General features: G+C 43.8%; 2 protein-coding genes across 2 annotated transcripts in view; both read left to right on the plus strand.

Moving 5' to 3' along the window:
• ERGIC1 (endoplasmic reticulum-golgi intermediate compartment 1) overlaps nucleotides 1-13,752 on the plus strand; it is a 58,922-nt gene extending 45,170 nt beyond the window's left edge. Inside the window, exons 7-10 of the mRNA XM_082771526.1 lie at nucleotides 572-632; nucleotides 1,667-1,767; nucleotides 4,508-4,630; nucleotides 10,353-13,752. Of these exons, the coding sequence (XP_082627652.1) occupies nucleotides 572-632; nucleotides 1,667-1,767; nucleotides 4,508-4,630; nucleotides 10,353-10,460 (393 nt within the window). The 3' untranslated portion in view covers nucleotides 10,461-13,752. The remainder of the gene's footprint in view (nucleotides 1-571; nucleotides 633-1,666; nucleotides 1,768-4,507; nucleotides 4,631-10,352) is intronic.
• A 1,367-nt stretch (nucleotides 13,753-15,119) lies between these two features.
• Nucleotides 15,120-19,419, plus strand: RPL26L1 (ribosomal protein L26 like 1). The gene is made up of 4 exons (XM_082771260.1): nucleotides 15,120-15,181; nucleotides 16,025-16,197; nucleotides 16,893-17,033; nucleotides 19,248-19,419. The coding sequence occupies exons 2-4, from the start codon at nucleotides 16,030-16,032 to the stop codon at nucleotides 19,374-19,376; spliced, it is 438 nt and encodes a 145-aa protein (XP_082627386.1). The 5' UTR covers nucleotides 15,120-15,181; nucleotides 16,025-16,029; the 3' UTR covers nucleotides 19,377-19,419.
• Nucleotides 19,420-19,583: the final 164 nt, after the last annotated feature.

Here is a 19,583-nt window from a genome sequence, read left to right on the forward strand (position 1 = left end):
TCCTGTTATTCTGGGCAAAGCAATACTTGCGTGCCTGGGACCAGCTGTAGGAAAAGCTGAATGGATGGCAGTGCTGGCATGTGTCCTTCCCAGCTCCAAGGGCATAGTGTGCATGGTGTGAGGGCTGGGCTAATGAATTAAAACCGTACAAACCCAGCTGCTCTGACATAAGGTACCTTTGCAGGAGGACTCTGGAGTTTATCCTGAATCTGACTCCCATTTATTTCCCTTCAGCCTGATAGGTGAATTTCACAGTTAGCTATGCAAAGCTCTTAAGAAATATCTCACTATGCTATTTCACAATTGGCCTCTTCCAACTGCAATTCCTTTACCTTTGGAGTGGCTTTGGAGTTTCATCTTGTAAGACATTGTGAAATCAACTTTTTTCCTTGGAACCAACCCTTGTGCTGATGGTCACTGAGAGATATTTCAAGTCATCTTGTAATGGGTTGAGGCTTTGTTTTTAGAGAGGTTGAATCAGGCTGATCTTGTTACAGGGTAGGATAGGGAAGCAAAGGTCAAGAATAACAAGTTAGAGCATAGCTTTTTCATCTGTCTTTGTGCTTTCCAGGTCCAGAACATTCATGGAGCATTCAATGCCTTGGAGGGAGCAGACAAACTCAGCTCAAATCGTATGTATTCTTGGTGATTACAGGTCTTAGCCACTCTGCAGGAGGGAAAACAGGGCCATTCATGCAACACTGGTGTATCCAGAAGTCTTTAATTTGCTGCTTTAACCAAAATGATCCAGACATTTCTGACAGACGTTTCCATTTCCTCCAATACTATAGATAACTTTTCATCCAAAAGGTCCTTTGCAGTTCTTCTGCACTCTGGGCATTGCCCTCTGCTGTATGACCATCTGCTGTAGAATTAGATCATGTTTTTTTTATCCACATTATATTCCTGTAGCTCCCCTTTGCTGCTGCCACCACCACTAAGGCTTTTCCTTGTTGTATTGTAAGTTAACACCATAAGTTCTACCCAGCGGATGGAAGGATAAGTTGTTTTTCATTGCCCTTCTTCATTACCAACACCACAGAAATAAATTTCTAACATACGCTACAATTCAGCTTAGTTTTTCTCATTCAATTCTTTATGTTCCTGTAGGATATCAGTTTTGCCCATTTCTTGGAACAAAATTTCTATGGCCATTCATGAAGATAGCTCTTTTTTTTTTCTCCAAGAGTCAAATGCCTTTGTGTTACATTTGACCAAAGGATCTTGAATAAAAACAATTTAAATTATATTTTATAACTGTTACAAAAGACACAAAAAATGGCCCAAGCCATTAAAATAATGTAAAATGAGTAATTGTTAAGCAGCTGTAGGAGAAGGAAGAAGAGAAAGGAGTAGAGATGGGTGCACAAAAGAAATAGGCACACAGGTTGTGCCTCAGCACTTTCTGTCAAAAGCATCTGAGCTCTAACCTTAGCTACTTCTTGATTTAACCAGGACTGCTTTTCATGGTGTTAATCATTTTTAACTGCAAACAGCTAGGAAGTTTCAAGTGATCCAAACTTGGAAGGTAATGAGGAAGGAGATACCTTTTCTGTAATCATACTTGTTTTAGTTGATTTCCCATATTTACTTTGAAATGTTATGCAGGCTGTGATTCTGTTCTCTGAATGCTAATTTATACTTTCCTTTCCTTTTCTGACTGCAGCTCTAGCCTCTCATGATTACATACTGAAGATAGTCCCAACGGTGTATGAAGACATGAGCGGCAAGCAGCGATACTCGTACCAATATACTGTAGCAAATAAGGTAAAGAAGCAGCAGGTAGTTCTCAGAGAAGCTCCTCATTGCAGCCCAGTGGATGCATGGAGGATCTTCAGTCATCATTCCTCGTCCCTCTTGCTCCTCTGCTCTACAGCCATGTACATTTGTTTGTAGGTGAGCAGTAGCCTCTGCTGGGAGAAGGAGGAACTGAAGCTCTTCAGAGTAGGGCTTTGTGTTGCTCCTGGTTCTGGTTTACTAGTTGGCTTATGAAATTCAGTCAGTTAGTTGAGCTGACTAGGGAGGAGACTCATTTCTGATTTTTTTCTTCTTCAGGATTTTATAAGTAGTAGATCTCTCCTATTACATTGCATTTTAAGTGTGTGTCAGAAGGGGAGATAGGAATTCTTGGGCTTTCTTTAATTTTTCAATTCCAGTATTTTTTTTATTAACTCAGAAAACAGCCAGTATAAAAGTAGCTAAATAAACTGAAATGAAGGAAATAACACTCTCTGAATTAGCAGAAAAGACTTGTACCAGAATTTTCAGCATTTTACAAATGTTGCTTTCTGATACTCAGCCATTGAATCTGCAGCAGCAAATATGCAAAGCTCGACTAGTTCACGTTATCTACTTTATTATACTGGATTATGATAGTTACTGTAACTTTATAATTCTTGAATGAATTTACAATAAATGTGTAGATACTTGCATTTTAATAATAAAATGTATTGAACTTTCTTCTTTAAAAAATATATTTAATTATTAAGGTAAAATTCCTCATTCATTTTAAAATAATTTGCTACCCAGGTGCTAAGTGAAAGTCCAGAATCTGTTTCTAATAGCTAATGACTGCTAGTGTGTCATAACTGAGATTCAAACACACACTTTCATGGGCTAGTTCTCAGATTAGTGTTCCTGTCTAGTGATTTTGGGGTTTGCTTGTCCCAATGATTTGGATGTCTCTCTCTATTCAGATAACAATGTCTTCTTTCTGCTTTATGTCACCACTGCTGTTCTGATAAGACTCTTGTGACACAAGCTCTGAAAGTAATTTGGAAAACAGACAGCAGGAGCTTTTGACACTTCTGTGAACATGGTTGCAAGTTCAGCCAAGACTGACTCATTAAGGTAGAATTGCTGGTGGAGAAAACAGGAGAGGAAGGAAGAAATGAAGTCAGTTCTGTCAAAACTGAAGAGCAGAGAAACAGCACTGCCTCTGCATTTTCTTCTCATTAAAAATGAAAATTTTCATATCACTGTTTTTAGTCTTTGACTGCCTTTCTCATTAGTGGGAAAAAGGAATTGGAAGCCATTGGAATAGTCTGGCATAGGTTGGCTAGTATGATGACATGAAGAAAGTTTTAGCTGCTAGATCCTTTTTCCTCACTTCTCCAGGTAGCCGCTCTCAACATATGCTGCAGAAAATGTCTGCAAATAAGAGTCCTGAAAATATCCTGACATTTCAGCACCATTTTACTTTTCTTGTCATTCATGGAGGGGAAATAAACAAACAGAAAACCCCAACCTAAATAGAGCAAAATTTGGGAGTTATGTGGGACCAGTGAAAGAGATTGGTAAGAGATTGATGCTGGCTCATTGTTTCCCTCTGATCTCAGAGGGAAAAGTAGTTGTCTTTTTTGTATCATGCTCATGGGTGTCATATTGCTTGTCATTTCTTCCTCTTTCCAAAATATACAAGCTTGTCTTTGCCTCTGCATGGAGAACTGAGACTGAAAAGGTCATCTGAGTTGGCAGGCATGTCACAGGGATAAAAGAAGGGAAGAGCAGCTGGGTAAAGAGGCGGTGTGTGCCATGCAAATGCTGATGGCTCTGACCTGAGTTCCTAGCAGATTTTTCTTTGGTTTCGCTTGTCAGTTGAGATCAGTGTCCTGCTGCTTGAAACTTGATAGATGTTTCCACTGAGAGCACAGACAAAATATTAGCTCAGAAAGATGTAACACTTGATACTAAGCTGATGTTAGTATCTGTTCTACATTGGTGTTGTGCACTATGTCTTAGCAGGGCGTTGTCCTGTGGCTGATACGTAGCACTGTGCCTCTTCTTAATTAAATGGCTTAAAGGAGATTATCAATGGAAATCTAAAGATGGGTCTCTTGAACCAGCTTGAAATATTTTTGTAACCTTTGCCAATATTTTTCTGTATACAGCTTCATTCCAGCTTTCAGCATGATTTTTAAACCCACTAAATGGGTCTTTAAAAGAGCTGCTTTAAGGGCTCTACGTGGTTCATACTGAGTAGTGAGCAAAGCATTCACATTGTTGGTCCCCATGTGAAGGGGGCCTCACAGACAGGAATTGCCGCTTGCTATTCTGAGGGCATAGACAAGCAGGGATTTTCAGGTTCTTGCAAACTAAGTTCTGTTTGTTTGATGAATGTCCCAGCATATAATTTACATGTTGACAGTACAAAAACTTCATCTGCAACCATTTAGAGACTCCTTGCATTTCAGTAGAGCAGATCTAAGCTAGGCTAATCAGTGACCGTCTTTCTGCTTATTTCTGTAACTTTGAATGAAGGTGAACATAACATCATCACTCTGTGCCCATCTATATCATAATCACACTCTGAAGAAATTATTTTCCTCTTTGAAAAGGATAGGGGAAGAAATATCATACTAGAATTAGCTATTTATTTCTTTGTCTGATCATTAGTACAGAACAGCCAGTTAAGGACCAGATCCACAGGTGCTGTTTTATTGCAGATGCTGTACATGGAATGAGACTGCTCACACTTTGTGACATTTTTCCCCACTTTCTCTTCTAGGAGTATGTAGCCTACAGTCACACTGGCCGCATTATCCCAGCTATCTGGTTTCGCTACGATTTGAGCCCCATCACAGTGAAATACACAGAGAGGCGACAGCCTTTGTACAGGTTTATAACATCGGTGAGTTACTCTAAATCTCTGGTTCTCCTTTTTCCCGCCTGCCTTCCATTTCTTTTCTGAGCCTTACATTCCCAGAAAAAATTGAGTTTCTGCTTCAGAGCGTTATGACATAATTGAAATAAAGCAGTGCATCACCACGCTTGTACTGAAGTGTAAGTGAGGTAACCGGTAAGTCCTATACTCCGACAACTTGAAGAAAATTACCCTATTACAGAAATGCCAAACTCTATCTAGGCAGGATGAGCATGATTGCAGCATGTCAGAAACTTGGAACTAAAACTAATGTGGTGTGCAGTAAAGCAGGCTTCAGTAAGACCTCTCTGATGATGAGGTCTAACTTGGAGAGAAGACAAGGCAGTTTTATTCAGTATAGCTGCTTGGTTTAAATGGGTATGCCAGCTCCAGAATTCTGCTCCTGGGCAGAAGTGGAGAAGAGCAGCATTATCAAATTCCAGAGGTGTTTTCCTGACCAGCTGTGTTTTGATCTATCCAGATAACATCCTGCAGTACTGATCTCAGCATCTGTAACAAAGCTGTACTGTCCAAACTGCTAGTTAGGCTAAGAGTTATTTCAAGATCTTCCAGAACTTTAAAAAAATGTCTTGAGGGAGTTGGCTTAAAATGTAAACTGCAGTCCCTTTGTGCCAGTGAGGCATGATGCAACATGAAGTAGTTGATAAATTGTCTGGAATGAAGACCTCGGATTTTGATTTTTAAATTGTTTGAATATTTTAATTGGAAGTAACATAAACAGTGTGGCTATGTTGCACTTACGGATTTTGATTTTGCAGTTTCTGATAAACACCAAATTCTTTTCACTTAGCATCGGAGATGTGTGTGATCTTCAGGATACACACATACCGAGACAGAGGGGCTTGAAGCAAAACCTAAAAGTCATGGTTTAAGACCTTCTCATCTTAGCATGTATGTCTGGCTTCCAAAGATAATCCTAAAAAAGGTCAAACATCAGCATTTTATTACTTGGCATCTCACACTGCCTCTACATGTATTTCTTTCCTGAGCACTATGCTCTCGTAGGTTACTTAAGCTTCTTGGTGGGGGTGGAAGTGTGGAGGTGTTTTTAACAGGAAACAATGTTTAGAAATCACTGATGGCTGGCACTATTCTTTGTCGTGTCTGCTGCTAGTATTGATTTACTGCTGATATGCCCCTGTATGCATATAAATAGCATCTTTGTTGAATGTGATGCTGTGCTTCAGAGCTCACACCAGGAGTTCAGAGGAGAGGCTTTCCTTTCTGATTGCCACGATGACCTTTTGGATTTAGGATCGCCCACTTAGAGCTTTGCCCCGTCCTGTCTGTACAGTTAGGTGCTTTCTGGCTGCTAGATTGCTGAAGAAGAGATTTAGAATTGATTTTTGTCTACTTCAGTCTTAATTGGCTGTAGTCTGAAGCAGCTCACTTGGGGCCGTGCCAATTTAACATCCTTCCTGTGGAGTCGTGCGGGTGGCAATGGTATCTGCAGGAGCTGTTACGCAGCGTGTCAGACACAGGTTTTCCAGACCCTTTTCAGACGGGGCTGACTGAAAGGCAGCTGATCCTGTTACAGGTGCTGTGCCGTGGCTATCAGCACGACCCATCTGGCCCTAGTGCAGACGATCTGCTCTCGCATCCGTTTAGGCTAGGAAAGTTTTACGCTAGGGCAGCTCTGACTTGGCGTGGGTGTTAGAGCATTCCAGGTGGCACCGGAAAGGTTGGAGGGGAGCAGGGCTGCAGAGGATTAGCACACCTTTTGTCCTAGGTTTCTTTGCCCTGTTTTGATGACACAGTCTGCTCTGTTGTCCTTTCCGCTGCTCCAGCCCCATCCTGTATTTCCTGCGTGGCATTTTGCATCACAGTTGCTTTGGAGACCGGTTCATGATCATCACCACTGGGCTGAGGCTGCACCTACCTGGCCCAGGCATCTGGCCCATTGTGCTGGGGCATCTGGAGTCGTTCCTGAATGGGGCTGTGCAAACGCGTCAGCTTTTTCTGAGCAGCAGCTGCTTAATTTTAAAATTACAAGAGGGGCTCTGGGGTGGGTGCTGTGACACCTTTTATCGAGCAGATTACTTACTAAGGCACCCGTGTGACTTCCAGAATAATAAGTGTGTCCTGGGGAAGTGAGAGGATCCTTAGGGTTTGAAAGAAACTTCAGCAGGGTTGGAGATGTAGCATGGTGTGTCAGGGTAAGCAGTGTTGGTACTGGAGGGACAGATAACGCTGAAAAGGGACGATCCCATGTGGAGTGATCAGGTGGAAAGGGTATTGGCTGCTCAGCAGAGAGCCCAAGGAATTTCATTCTGCTGTTGGGAAGGTTATCTGATGCTCTTTGTTGGTATTGCACTTGCCTCCCAAAAATTTCAGTGCTGCTAAGGGTGGCATGCCTAGCATTGGTCGCTGGCCCTCTGTATTCCCAGCTGAACCACTGCACTGTGTATTTCAGCACTCAAACTCGTGCCTGTTCCTTGGCTTTTGTGGTACTCAGAATTATCCTAATTTTCTGTACCATGCTAGAGGTGCCTCCTGGGTAGGACAAAAGGCATTGGTTTAGGGTAGGTTTTACTTTACATGTCACACTTCAGAAAATTCAGTACTAAGGAGGGTTTTGAATTGCTTGTAAATCAGTGCTGCCACTGTTGCCACATTGTGAATTTGCCATGGATCCTGGGGTTAACCACACACCTAGCACAGTGTTACACACAGTAGTTTTTGCCCGTTAAATCATACAGTGTAAAATCAAGATACATCCCAGTAAAGAGAAGCCATTCATAGCCTTGTGGTTGAGGTTGTGGTGCAGAGGGGAAAGTTTCACTGCTGAAAATTCATGAGTTCTCTTGCAAGTGGCCAAGCTGACAGAAGCGTTTTATCGTGAGGTCAGTCTAGGGACTGGAAGGGGACAGCAGGCAGAAAACAAGCCAAATTTCTGGTGAAGCGTTCAAAATCCAAGAAAAGAAAAAACAGTCTATTTTTTTTCCTGATATGATAGGACTAGTCAGCCTGCTAGGTGTGAAAAGAATTAAGCTGGAAGTAATGGGAAGATATGGGTTTCAGGGAGAATTATTTCCGCTGTGGGACTTGTTGCCAACAGGTAGCACAGACTCAGTCCCATGGATTTTTGTAGAGCCAAGATAGTGTAGTTTTACAAGATGTGCTGCAGGTCAGCCAGAAGCCTCTGGGTGGAATTCTGCAGCTTACTGTATCAGGAATTGTGTGGTGCTCCTACTGGTCTCCTTTGTCCTTTAAATCACCCCCAGATTTAAGACCTGCCAGAGGTTCACAGTCACATCTGACCTTTGCCTTTCTGTCGTCTTGCTTGCATCCTCGCCTCTTGCATATCTGTTGGTGTTCTGCTTTGGACTTAGCCTGCATCCCAGCAACTGTCCGATAATCGTATGCTGTTAAAAAGCCTCTTGTACGTCCCATGTTGCATGGTCTCTCACTTCTGTAATGACTACATTTCTGTATTCCTTTTCCTTCCTCCTTTAATGCTTAGACCTGAGTCAAACTCCTGGGGCCAAGAACAAATCATTCGCAGCATAAAACCCCATTAAATATGAATAAGGGCACGATGCCTGCCTTCCTTCAGCGCTGCAAAGGAACAGAGCTCCGTACGTATGAGAGCAGCGATGATCCAGGAGTGTGGTGGTGCAGCTTCCGTGCTGACCTAGAGACCAACCCTGGCGCTGCCTTTTTTTGTCGCAACAAAGCAGAGCACTGTGTGCGTGCTTGGAGGCAGGCTCCAAGCGAGTGCCAGGTGTGTGTGAGTCATAAACGCTCAGCAGCACGGAGCAGTGCAGATGAATATATATTTTTTTTCTCTTCCCCCCCCACCTTGCGCTGCTGCACTGAAGTCACATTTTCCTACCGTATGATGCAAAATCTTCGTGTTGGACGGTTTTGCTGTTTGCAGAGTAAAATCTCCCGTCAGCTGAGCTGCTCTGAACTGAACTAACCCAACGCCATTGCTGTCATTTTCCCTGAAAAATCACCCTGTGTCAGGCTGTGGGGATTTGGGGGACACAGAGGGCAGGAGCTGGCCTTGTTCCCTTTGCCTCAGGCTGCTGCTCTGGTTTCTGAAGCCCTTATCTTCTGGAATGCCAGCCATCCCTCAAAAAGCCATGTTTACCTTGCCTTGTTGTCCCTGCTGCTTCTCCACGTCTCACTGAGCTGACTACACACAAATACCCTGGTTATAAATATGTGTCTAAATGAGTGATGTATTTCTCTCTGCCTTCAGTCGTCATTAATGACCCATTTGTTCTGTTGCCATTGTGAACTCCATGCTGAACCCAACGCTGCTGCTCTTACGTTGCTCTTTTGTCTGTAACTCTGCCCATGGGATTTAGTGGGTTTTGGGACACAGTAGGTCAGTGTGGCTCCGCTTCCCCTCTGCGTTAGTTGCATTGCATTTCCCTGAAGCCCTGCTTTTCTCGCTCACAGCCAGCTCCTCTTTTCCTAGGCAGGCCCTTCTCAGGAGATAAGCCCTGCGTCGTGTCCCATCCTCGCTGACCCACTGTCTCTCCTCCTCAGAGCCACCTAATCCTACCCAATGAATTACATGCAAAAGCCCGAATTAAAAGAGCATCACAGTTACAAAGTCAAAAAATGTGGGCGTTAGGAAATGCCAGGTCCTGTGTAATTAGAACTTAGCTGTTAAATGTCATTAGGTTATGTTACTGTGCATCACACTTTCCATGTGAGCCCAGCCCAGCTCGGTGTGTGGTGGGGTGGCACCCCGGGAGCACCGTTCCTTCCCATCGTGCGGTGTTCACCTGCCTACCACCGTGTTGCTCTCGGGTGGTCTGTGTTAACCCAGCCTCAGGCTGTGTGCTTCCACAAGGACTCTGAGACAGCTGTTGTCGTGGTATTGGACACTTCAAAGGCGTTTTCCTTCGTGGTTTCCCTAGGAGGCAATTTTGGCCTTGTCCCCACTTCATAGATAAAAGAGTTGAAGCGATGTGGTGCAGTGCCTGCAACTGGTGCCCCCTGATTTTGGGTGCTCCATGCCAAGTTGCCGTTAGTTTGACATTTTAGAATACTGCTGTGTTTTTCTAACCTTCGAGAACTGCTTTAGGCTGTTACGCTTATCAGAAGATTAAACTTTTCCTTACATCTGTTCTTGAAAATGATTGTATGTTTATGTAATTCTACCCAAGACTTCTTGTATGGAAAACCTTGGCTCACAAGCGGTTAAGTTGGCAGAGCTTTTGTAAGCAGCCCTTGTAATGGAAAGTGTTAGACAGACTTAGCTGTAGGTGTCACTGGTAGCTACTTTTTTCTGTTAGTCACTATCCTTAACATGCTATTTAAGTGTCTTTTGCCTGTTTGCAAATGCTGTATCTTGTGAAATAGGGAAAAGACTACAAGGCCGTGATATTTATAATAGAAAACAGTAGTAGGAAGATGTGAGCAACACAGAGCTTCTAGAAAGCTTTGTTAGGTGGAGTTCAGCCTGGAAAAGAACAGCGTTTATGCTGTACTCCTAGGAGCTGGGTTTTATGACTGGCTCAAGCTGTGATGATTCTGGATAACACTAAATTATTCCACTACAGAGAACAATTTTCCTGAATGATTGTCATGTAATTACTGCACTGTTACTCAGTTCTTAGCATGCTTCCAGAAGATACCCTAGCAGTAGGCAATATCTTTCCTCTCAGCTTCAAGCTGCGTAAATGTTTGCCTCCTTGCTAACGTTTGTTTCCTCTTTTGTGTGTTTCAGATATGTGCCATCATTGGGGGAACGTTTACTGTAGCTGGGATCCTTGACTCCTGCATTTTCACAGCATCAGAAGCCTGGAAGAAGATCCAGCTGGGGAAGATGCAGTAGCAGTGAAACTCGTCTCCAAGGACAGGGTCAAAGATTGAGAAACCTACCACTACCTGTTTTTGTCTTTATTTTCTATTTGATTGAATCAGTAAGTTTTTCTCTAATGAGGCTGTTCAGTGAAGACCTCTTCAACAAATCAAAGAAATTTCCATGCATTTCAGAGCTCTGAGAAGAAAAAAAAAAAATAAAATCAATGGAATCAGGGCTTAGATTTTGATTCTCTCCCCCCAGAAACAGGTTGAAATGCTATATATGAAATGTACTGTCAGATCTAAGTAAGGAGAACAGTATCGTCTGTGGGAGGTTCTGATGGGAGTGTACAAACTAGGTAGTAGATTACAAAGAGTTAAGCTGTCTTTTGGCACTTTTGGGATTTTGTTGGATTTGCATGATTAGACAATCGACTTTTATATAACGCAAAGTTATACATTAGGAAGAAATTCCACCCGTGGTGCCAAAAAGGTGATGTATCTGTTGGTGAGGAATGGAAAGTGTTAGTTCCTGTAGCAAGCTTTAGAGACAGAGGGCAGAAATAACATCAAGAAATGTCTTGGGCTTTTATGGAAAGCTCTTTTGCTCAGATATGACCTTTCTAATGAAATGAGCAAATTTGAAAAGGAAGCTTTCCCCCAGCTACTTTTTCCTGGATGATCTGTGATCCAGGCAGAGGAAGGGCCTTTCTTTTACTCTGGATGTAAAAGTGGTTTAATTTCTTCCCAGAAACTGAATATCCAGTCTTGTGTTTACAGGTGGCATGAAGTAAAAACCAAACCGAGCAACACAGTTTTATGTGGCCTTTGCTTTGAAAGGGAATAGTTGTCTTTACAGCATTAGCTTTTTTAATTTCTTCTGTGTTTGTTTCTTTAAACACAGACCACCCAGCAGTCTGGACTCTGCAATTCTGCTTTAATATTATTATTATTATTATTACTGTTGTTGTTATTTTGAAAAGGGGTTGCCCATTCTATGTGTCCAGAAAAATGATGCAGTCTTCTGGGTGGATGAGCACAGCTTACTGTCTTGCTTTGTGTGTGTATATTGAATACACCTGGAAAACACAGGAAGTCTGTCTCTTCACGGTTCAAGGTGCCTACCTGTTTCTTTAAAATCCAATCAGGCATCTTTCCTGAGCCCCAGACTGACACTGTTTGCCCACAGGTACACCGACAGCAGGGCAGGCATTCCCACAACCCGGCCCCTGCTAGCAATTTTCTTCTATTCCTTAAAACGGTACCTGAACTTCCATGCCCGTTCATTCAAGCCTCGTCTTCTGAGACCTCCAGGAAATGGAGGTGTGAGGGGGAAGCTACTGCCAAGCGTGGCTTGTATGCAACAGTAGACATGAGTTCACTAATAATGAGACCAATGCCCACCAGTGCATTCTGCATAGCCTCCTAAATGTTCCTTGAGTAGTAACAGTCTCTGCATGCTTTGTGAGTGTCTGAGCCGAGGATACACAGATTTTAAGTGTTCCAGGATAGACAAAAATCATAACAAATTAAAATCCTTAACTCAATCGATGGTATAAATTCTAAGACGGGTGCAGGATTTCTCTTGGATAATATCTGCTGTCCATTGCCTTTTCCTGGAGGCCAAAGTATCCAAACATTTTGTTGTAATAATATGAATCTTTGAATATTCAGTGTTAATGCTAGAGTCAAATACATTTCAAAAGTATTCCTAATACATGTCTGTTGAAATTGTCTCATTCTTTTGGAAGTAGGGAAGGTAGCCAGTTTTATCTGCACACACACGTACATGCCCACACCCCCCTAAGAATAAAAAGGCCAACAACCCCCCCGCCCTACCCTGGCCCATTTTCTGCCCTGTAGTGATTCCTGACCAGTTACAGCATTGGAACTTTTCCTTGTTCTTATTATGGACTGATTGCTGTTCCTTTAGGTGTAAACTGGACTGTGTAATTTCCTGTATCTGTTAATGTATGGATAGATTTTATACATTTTTGCCATTTACAAAAATCAACTTGAAAACGAGATGCTTGTCTTCATTTCGGTGCGCGTGTCCGTCTGTCCACGAGCAGTACCCACTAGGTGGCGGCGGCTGCCTAGTGGCAGCCTGGGGTTTTTCCATTGCAATTCCTTCTCCTGCTGCCTGAAGGATTTCTTTCCTCTGATCCACTGTCACCAACTGAAACTTAAAGCAAAAAAAATCCTAGTTTTTCCTCTTGAATTTGTTGGATCTTTGCTTACAGCATGCGAACTTGATGGATTTCAGGGATGCAATGTTAATGTCTTAGCAGGGCATCCTTCTGAGTGATGCAAGAGAAGATCCCTGCAGCACGGTGGATTGCGCTGTCAGTTTTCTGAAGTTTCTTCCCTGTTATAATTTCTTCAACACAAACTAGAAAAGTTGGTTGCAGATTCCTGCGTGTCTCCTGCCTCCGGTGTGTAATTTCTGCCCTTCTCCTTCCCCCCCATCATCTGAATTAAACGCTGCCTTCTGCGCAGTCCAGGCCAGTTCTTTAAACCAGATCAGTGAAAATGTTTCGCTTTTTTTGGAAATAACAGATGCATACTTCAATGTGCTTGCTTTCTCTGCCAAAATGTCCACTGCAATAATGTAATAAATCACTTTATTTTTTTTTCCTAAATGTGGAAACCAAATTCTAATAAAGTTCTGGCGAAGCTCTGCTGAAGAAACAGTCTGCACCTTAGTTCTCTAAGCCAGGTCTAAGCCTTTGAGCACTACCAAGCCAAGGCTGACTCCAGGGTCTGCCGTACATTGTGGCACGCTTGTCCTTCAGGCATGGCTGGCTTGGATCAGGTAATGTTGCTGCATCGTGTATTTACAGAAGGATTTGCTCTTCTCTCCAAATGTAAAAGTGCAGTGGTTACTGTCATAGCAGTCCTGCCCCATGCATACATGTGTCACTAGATTTCACTTCTATTCTCAGACATTTTCTAGAGATAAAACGATGCTTTGAAACATCAATGCAAACAACAATAATCTCAAGTCATAGGGGAAGGAAAACTGTTGATTTTATGTGTTCATTCATCTTGACTTTGCTCTTTCAAATCAGTATTTTGACAGAAGTATTTGTGGTTCTCCAAGAACGACATCCCTGTAGGAAGTAAAATATTTAGCACTTGTGTATATTCTGGTTTAAATAAACCTCTTCGAAGCTGCGCTTCATCATACAATGAGAACCTGCAGCACGGGATGCTTTGCGGTGGTGGAGTTGGAATTTCAGCTCTAGGGGAAGCTGTGAAGCTGTGCTTTGGCATGTTCAAGAACTGTGTGGACTGCTAAAGTGTTTTTTTTTTTTTTTTTTTTTTTTTAAGAAAATGGAAATTGGATGAGAAGAAAAAAATTGAGATGCATTTATGAATGTTTGATGTACCAAGTATCTGCATTTAACTACTGCTCTGTAAAAAGTGAAACCTGCAGTGTAGATGGCAATGTTTATAGTTAATTTTCTGACTATTTCTCATTTAAAGTTGCTTCCTGGTTGTGTGATACACAAACTTTTGGGGCTGAAAATGACTGCAATGAGTATCTGCTTTAGAACAGCCCTTTGAAGTTCCAGCTGGGATATGGCGATGAGGTGTTTCTCAATAGTCCTCGGAAGAAGGGGGAGAGGGGCAGGGGTTGTAGTCCTGTAACGCGGTACGGCAATGTTTAAAGCACAAGTCAAAAGCATTTTTACAGTGGAGTTTATTCAGGAGTTCTCGCCTTTCCCTTTTAGTTTGCAACCTGATGTTAATAAAATCCTAGGCTTTTTAGTTCTACAATTACAAATAAATCTCTCGTGTTTTGATTGCTTTCTTGTTGCACTGCCATTGCAAAATCATTCTGAAAGGGTTTTTGTGTTTGTTTTTAGTTATTGCTCCAATGAGCTCAGCGTTATGGCACAATGCGATCACTGCTGGGGTTAACGGGGCTCTTTTGTAATCAGCCCTGAGTCAGGGCTGGACGTTCAGTGCTTGGCTTTGCATGGTACCAAGTGTCCTAACCTCAGGTTGGGGTTGTTTTTTTTTGCCTTTGTTTTTTTTTTTTTTTTTTTAAATGAGGTGCGTGGATTGTGCTTGGAACTCGCTGGTTTTGGCTTTGTTTCCTCGGTGAGTTGATGTGTAAAATAACCCCGGTTTTGACCCCCCACCTTTTAATTTCCGTCTCGTCTTGCTTCATGCAGTATTTGGAAATCACACTGAGGTAATTAGGGAAGATTGAATTGCGCAGGGTTACGCCAGACTGAGCATGGGCGCAGTGTGTCCGCACCACGTTCGGTAATTAGTTATTTTTAATTGGGGGGCTGCTCCTGCCTCGCTCCTGCCCTACACCAGGCACTCCCAGCACCTCCCTTTGGGAATGAGCTCTGAGGGGAGAAGCTTCATTTCTACCAGAATGAAGCAATTGGGAATAATTTCCTACAAAATGAAGTTGTGGGGAAGGTTAAAAAAGGCGGGCTCCCCTGAGGGGGGCTGGGGCCGGGCCTCGGCGCCTCAGGGGAGCCCTGAGGGGGCCCGGGAGGGGCGGGGGAGGGCTGCCCGCTTGGCCACGCCCCCTTTCACCTGGCCACGCCCACATCCCGCATGGCCACGCCCCCTCCCTCTCCGCCTCCACCGCTGGCCTCCGGCCGCCAGGGGGCGCTGCTGGCGCCCGCCCCCCTCGCGAGCTCTCGCGCGAACCCCGCGGCCTCTTGCCGGAAGCGGAAGCGCCTCCTTCTCTTTCCGGCCGAGCGGCGCGGCGGCAGCAGCGGGGTGAGGGCTCCGCGGGCGGGCTGCGAGCATCGGCCGCCATCCGCCGGCATCGGCCGCGCCTGGGGGCGGGCAGCGGCCGGGACCGGGCCCTGCTGACGGGATCGGGCGCCGCTGGGCCCGGAGGGGCCGCTCCGGCCCGCAGCCGGGGCTGTCTGCTCAGGCGGGGCCCGGTGCCGGCACCGGGCGGCGCGCGGGGGTGGGGGGGGGGGGGCAGGCTCCGCGCAGACCTCGCTGATTTAATGGTCTAACGCAGTGGAAGGCTGAGATCTTCTGGTTAGCAGCGCGGGGAGGCTTGGCGTGGACAAACAGAAGGGCCCGGGGCCAGGCTGTCAGGCACGGCATAGCAGTGCCCTGGCAGACAGCATTAGGCGTGGTTATTAAGGTTTAGGGATGGCCAAATGCAGTTCGTTTAGCAAATCTGTTACGTGCTGCAAAGTCTGATATTGCACTGCACTAATATTGCAGCCTCTAAGCTTTACAAGTATTCTATCTTTGCAAGTCTGAAACGTATGCTCCCTTCATAAATAAAGCAGATGTTTACATTGGTGCAAAATTAAGACTGCTCAATCAGATGTCCCACACTCTGAGTGCACTTAGCTCTGGATTAGAAAGAACGGTCTCATGCACACACAGAGCACATTTGACAATCCATAGGGTCATTGTCAATTATGGAAGAGCCTTAAACCTTGTTTAAATTTCATATTGTAAAGCTGTACAAATTTGGAGTGGGAGTAAAAACAGCTCAACTGCATTTTTAACTTTTAGCGTACTTAAAATAGGCAGGCAATAACAGGAATGCGTTTGAGTAATATGTCTCTCAAAATGCTGTTGTTCTTCCTGCAGCCAAAATGAAGTTCAATCCGTTTGTGACCTCAGACCGCAGCAAGAACCGCAAACGGCACTTCAATGCACCTTCGCACATCCGAAGAAAAATAATGTCCTCCCCGCTCTCCAAGGAGTTGCGGCAGAAGTACAACGTCCGCTCGATGCCCATCAGAAAGGACGATGAAGTCCAGGTATCTTTCAGGCTGTACTGTCACACTTGAAGTTCATTCATATTTTGTTTTCCATGCCAAATTCAAATCGATGCTACAGCGTTGCCATGAGTCTTGTAAAAATAATACAAGTTAATGTAATCATAGCTTTGGCCTGTTGAGTATTTCTTAAGGTCATGTCAGTGAGAAGGAAGATAAGAGGAACATAAATCTGGCAGTAGAATTATATGCGTTGTTCACATGTGTCATTTAGTTGCGTGCATTGATGGTCACTCTGGATTAAAGACTTTAAAGAATAAAGTGAAAAAATGATTTCATTTTTGTAGGCTGTTTGCTACCTGTACTATGGGCAGGATCAGTTTAGAAGTGAATGAAGTTAGGTGGCCTTTTTGTTTTAAAATGTAATGATAGAGACAAATTAAGATGTAAAACTGTTGAGGTTGACTGTTCTGGTTGAAAAGATTGGAAGTTACTTGATTAGGGCTTACTGCAGGCAAAATGAGGGAAAAGGACAGTTTTGATCCATGGTATTTTCCATGTTAGTGATCACCTGAATCCAGTAACTGATAGCTTTCTGGCGTGAGTAGAGTTGGGAGCTCAACCTCTGCAGTTCTGGTTTTCTGTTGAGATAATTACATTGTGTTTGTTACGGCCTAGTAATTATTACAGGGGTATTTTGTAAGTTTTGGGAACACGTTTTCTATGTTCTCTTGTAGGTTGTCCGGGGGCATTACAAAGGGCAGCAGATCGGCAAGGTGGTCCAGGTGTACAGGAAGAAATACGTCATCTACATCGAACGTGTGCAGCGTGAGAAGGCCAACGGCACGACTGTGCACGTGGGAATCCATCCTAGCAAGGTGTGTAAAGTGACATCGGCGGTACACAAAGAGGCCTTGCTGGCAAATCAAAAATCTGCTACTTGCATAAGTAGAACTTTGTCACAGCATGTGGAATAACAGGCTGAGATTGATTGGGATGGGCGTTAATTAACAAAGAAAAGCTACAGTGTCACAGTAGCAGGGAAGTAGTGGTTGGAACCAGGAGCTCTCAGATGTTTCGGAGGCTTATTTGGTGGAGAAGTTGCTACAGACCTCAAAGTGTTCGTGAAATGCTTTTTGGAAGAGCTTGGCGTTTTTAAAGCACAAATGGTTTTACTTTTTTTAATGATCGTTTTGGGAATGGATTGTTTAGAACAACCCTTCATTGTTAGTGTCTGGCACTGCACTAAGGAAGCGTTGGAAATGTTTGGATAGATGCTCAGAACTATGATTTGTTCTTGCGACTGTTAGGCACTAATTTCACCTGAATCTAGTTTTAGCCTGAAGTGTTTTACAGTGTTTAGAGTTAGCAAAAAACAGGCAAAGCCTGTTTAGGTCATAATAGCAAAACATTTCCACTTAAACAGAACAACTAGACGGAAACCTAGTTCGAAGCAGATGAAATGAGTCTGCTTCAAGCCTGCCGTGTGGGCATGGGTATTGAAGTGCTGGTGGAGGAAATCCAGTTGTAGCAGGTTTTCTGGTCTGAAGGGTTGGTATGTACGGGAGAGGCAGAGCAGAATGGTTCCAAAACAGCCTAATGACCTGTGTGCAGGAACAACATTTGAGGTACAAGGTGACACTGATGGAAGCAGTGTACCTACAGCTGGGTATTACTTCCCTGATAAATAGCAGTGGAAGAAATTGAGCTTTGTGCTGGTCCTGCGGTTCTGTGAAATCTCTCCTTAACTGCGATTTGGACCTTGGGAAAGCTTTGTATAGGTTCTAGTTGTTAATGCATGGGAACAGGGGAACACTTGGTTGCAAACTGGCAGTGGGATGGGTCAGTGGTGTCTTGCCCGCCCTTTTTTTTATGTAAAGGGATGATTGAGACCGGACTGCACAGGGGAACTAACCAGGAGCATTTAGCTGTACTGCAGCCTATATCAATTTTCTAGGATTTGATTATGTCAATTGTATCTTTAAAGTGTTCCTTTCAATAATATCAAAGTATTTATTTCTTTGCCAGTTTTGGGGGCAGAAAAAGAACTGAAGCTGACCAGGGGCTGAAAATTAGCACTTGGGTTTTCTTCTGCGTTGTTACAAAATATCGCTAAGGATCTGGTAGTGGATGGATTGGGCAGATTATCTTCTGTGTGTCTATGGTAGTAATACTTGATAATTCCTGTCCACTTTACAACTGGTCAGTAGCAGATTGTGTTCTTGAAAGCATTCTCCATGTACGAGTCAGTGATGCGTGGACTTCATTGTTCCCTGCAGTAACGCCAGATGTTTGGTTACTCCAGGCAGTATAGCAATGACACGACAGTGGCCAGCAGCTGCGTGGTTTTCTAGTGTTCCAAAATGCAGGTAGAATTGTTTAAAACACGGAGAAATTAATAGAATCATTTAGGTTGGAAAAGCCTCATGAAGTCCAACCATCCACCTGAGTCCAGCACTAAACCATGTCCCAAAGCGTCACGTTCACACCTCTCTGAAATGGTGTCAGGAACGGCAACTCCACCACCTCCCTGGCAGCCTGGTCCAGCCCTGACCACCCTTCTTGCGCCAAAATTCATCCCATTAGCCAACCTAAGCCTTTTCTGGCACAGTTTGAGGCTGTTTTCCTCGCATCCTCAGGCTCCGTTGCTTTCCTTTGTGGTGCTGGGAAGGAGAGTCAGCTGTATGCCGGTGCAGTGTCCATCGTGTTTGAGCAGTGCCTGGTGTAACAGACAGCGTTCCAATGAAAAGATGGAATTTGGGTTTACTTCAAAGTAATGATTTCATTCTGTAGCTGGGTCGAAATTTGGCTGCTCTTCAGTTAGCTCAAATGTGGCCATGCATCCAAGCCACAGTCCATATATTTTGATTCCTTGAATGCACCTGGAGAAATCAATACACCGCAGCGTTGTGGAACATGTGGGCAGCTCGGTACCTCAGTTCTACTCAAACCAACTTAAAGAATGTGTGGTAATAAACTGTGCTTTGGTAGTGTGCTGGAGGTGATGGGCCCAGGCCACGCTGTGTTAGCTCTGTGCTGTCAGGCTGCTGTACTTCATGCCGAGGACGCTGAATTCTTTGTCTTTTCCCTAGGTGGTGATCACAAGGCTAAAGCTGGACAAAGATCGCAAGAAGATCTTGGAGCGTAAAGCAAAATCTCGCCAGGTTGGCAAGGAGAAAGGCAAATACAAGGAAGAAACAATCGAAAAGATGCAAGAGTAGATTGTTTTCTATTTGACACCATTAAAGAACTGCTAAAACTAAACCTGGTGTTGTGTCTTCTGCGTTAGCAAGTTTTGATAGTGTCCGCTCAGCGTTGAAATACTTAATGCTTAAAAGTTAATGTTTTAAGTAATACTTATAAGTTTAGTGCTTAATGGTGGCTATGTCAAAAGCCCAGTAACCTACAAGTTTTCTAATCATTTTTGC

The sequence above is a fragment of the Aythya marila genome, assembly GCF_965140915.1.
Source record: "Aythya marila genome assembly, chromosome: 14".
Classification (NCBI taxonomy): Eukaryota; Metazoa; Chordata; class Aves; order Anseriformes; family Anatidae; genus Aythya; species Aythya marila.

Excerpts from the sequence above, each read along its gene's own strand:
- RPL26L1 (XM_082771260.1), top strand. The coding sequence starts at position 16,030 with ATGAAGTTCAATCCGTTTGTGACCTCAGACCGCAGCAAGAACCGCAAA. Across the intron at positions 16,198-16,892 it reads GAAAGGACGATGAAGTCCAG|GTTGTCCGGGGGCATTACAA; the intron begins GTATCTTTCAGG and ends GTTCTCTTGTAG. Across the intron at positions 17,034-19,247 it reads TGGGAATCCATCCTAGCAAG|GTGGTGATCACAAGGCTAAA; the intron begins GTGTGTAAAGTG and ends TCTTTTCCCTAG.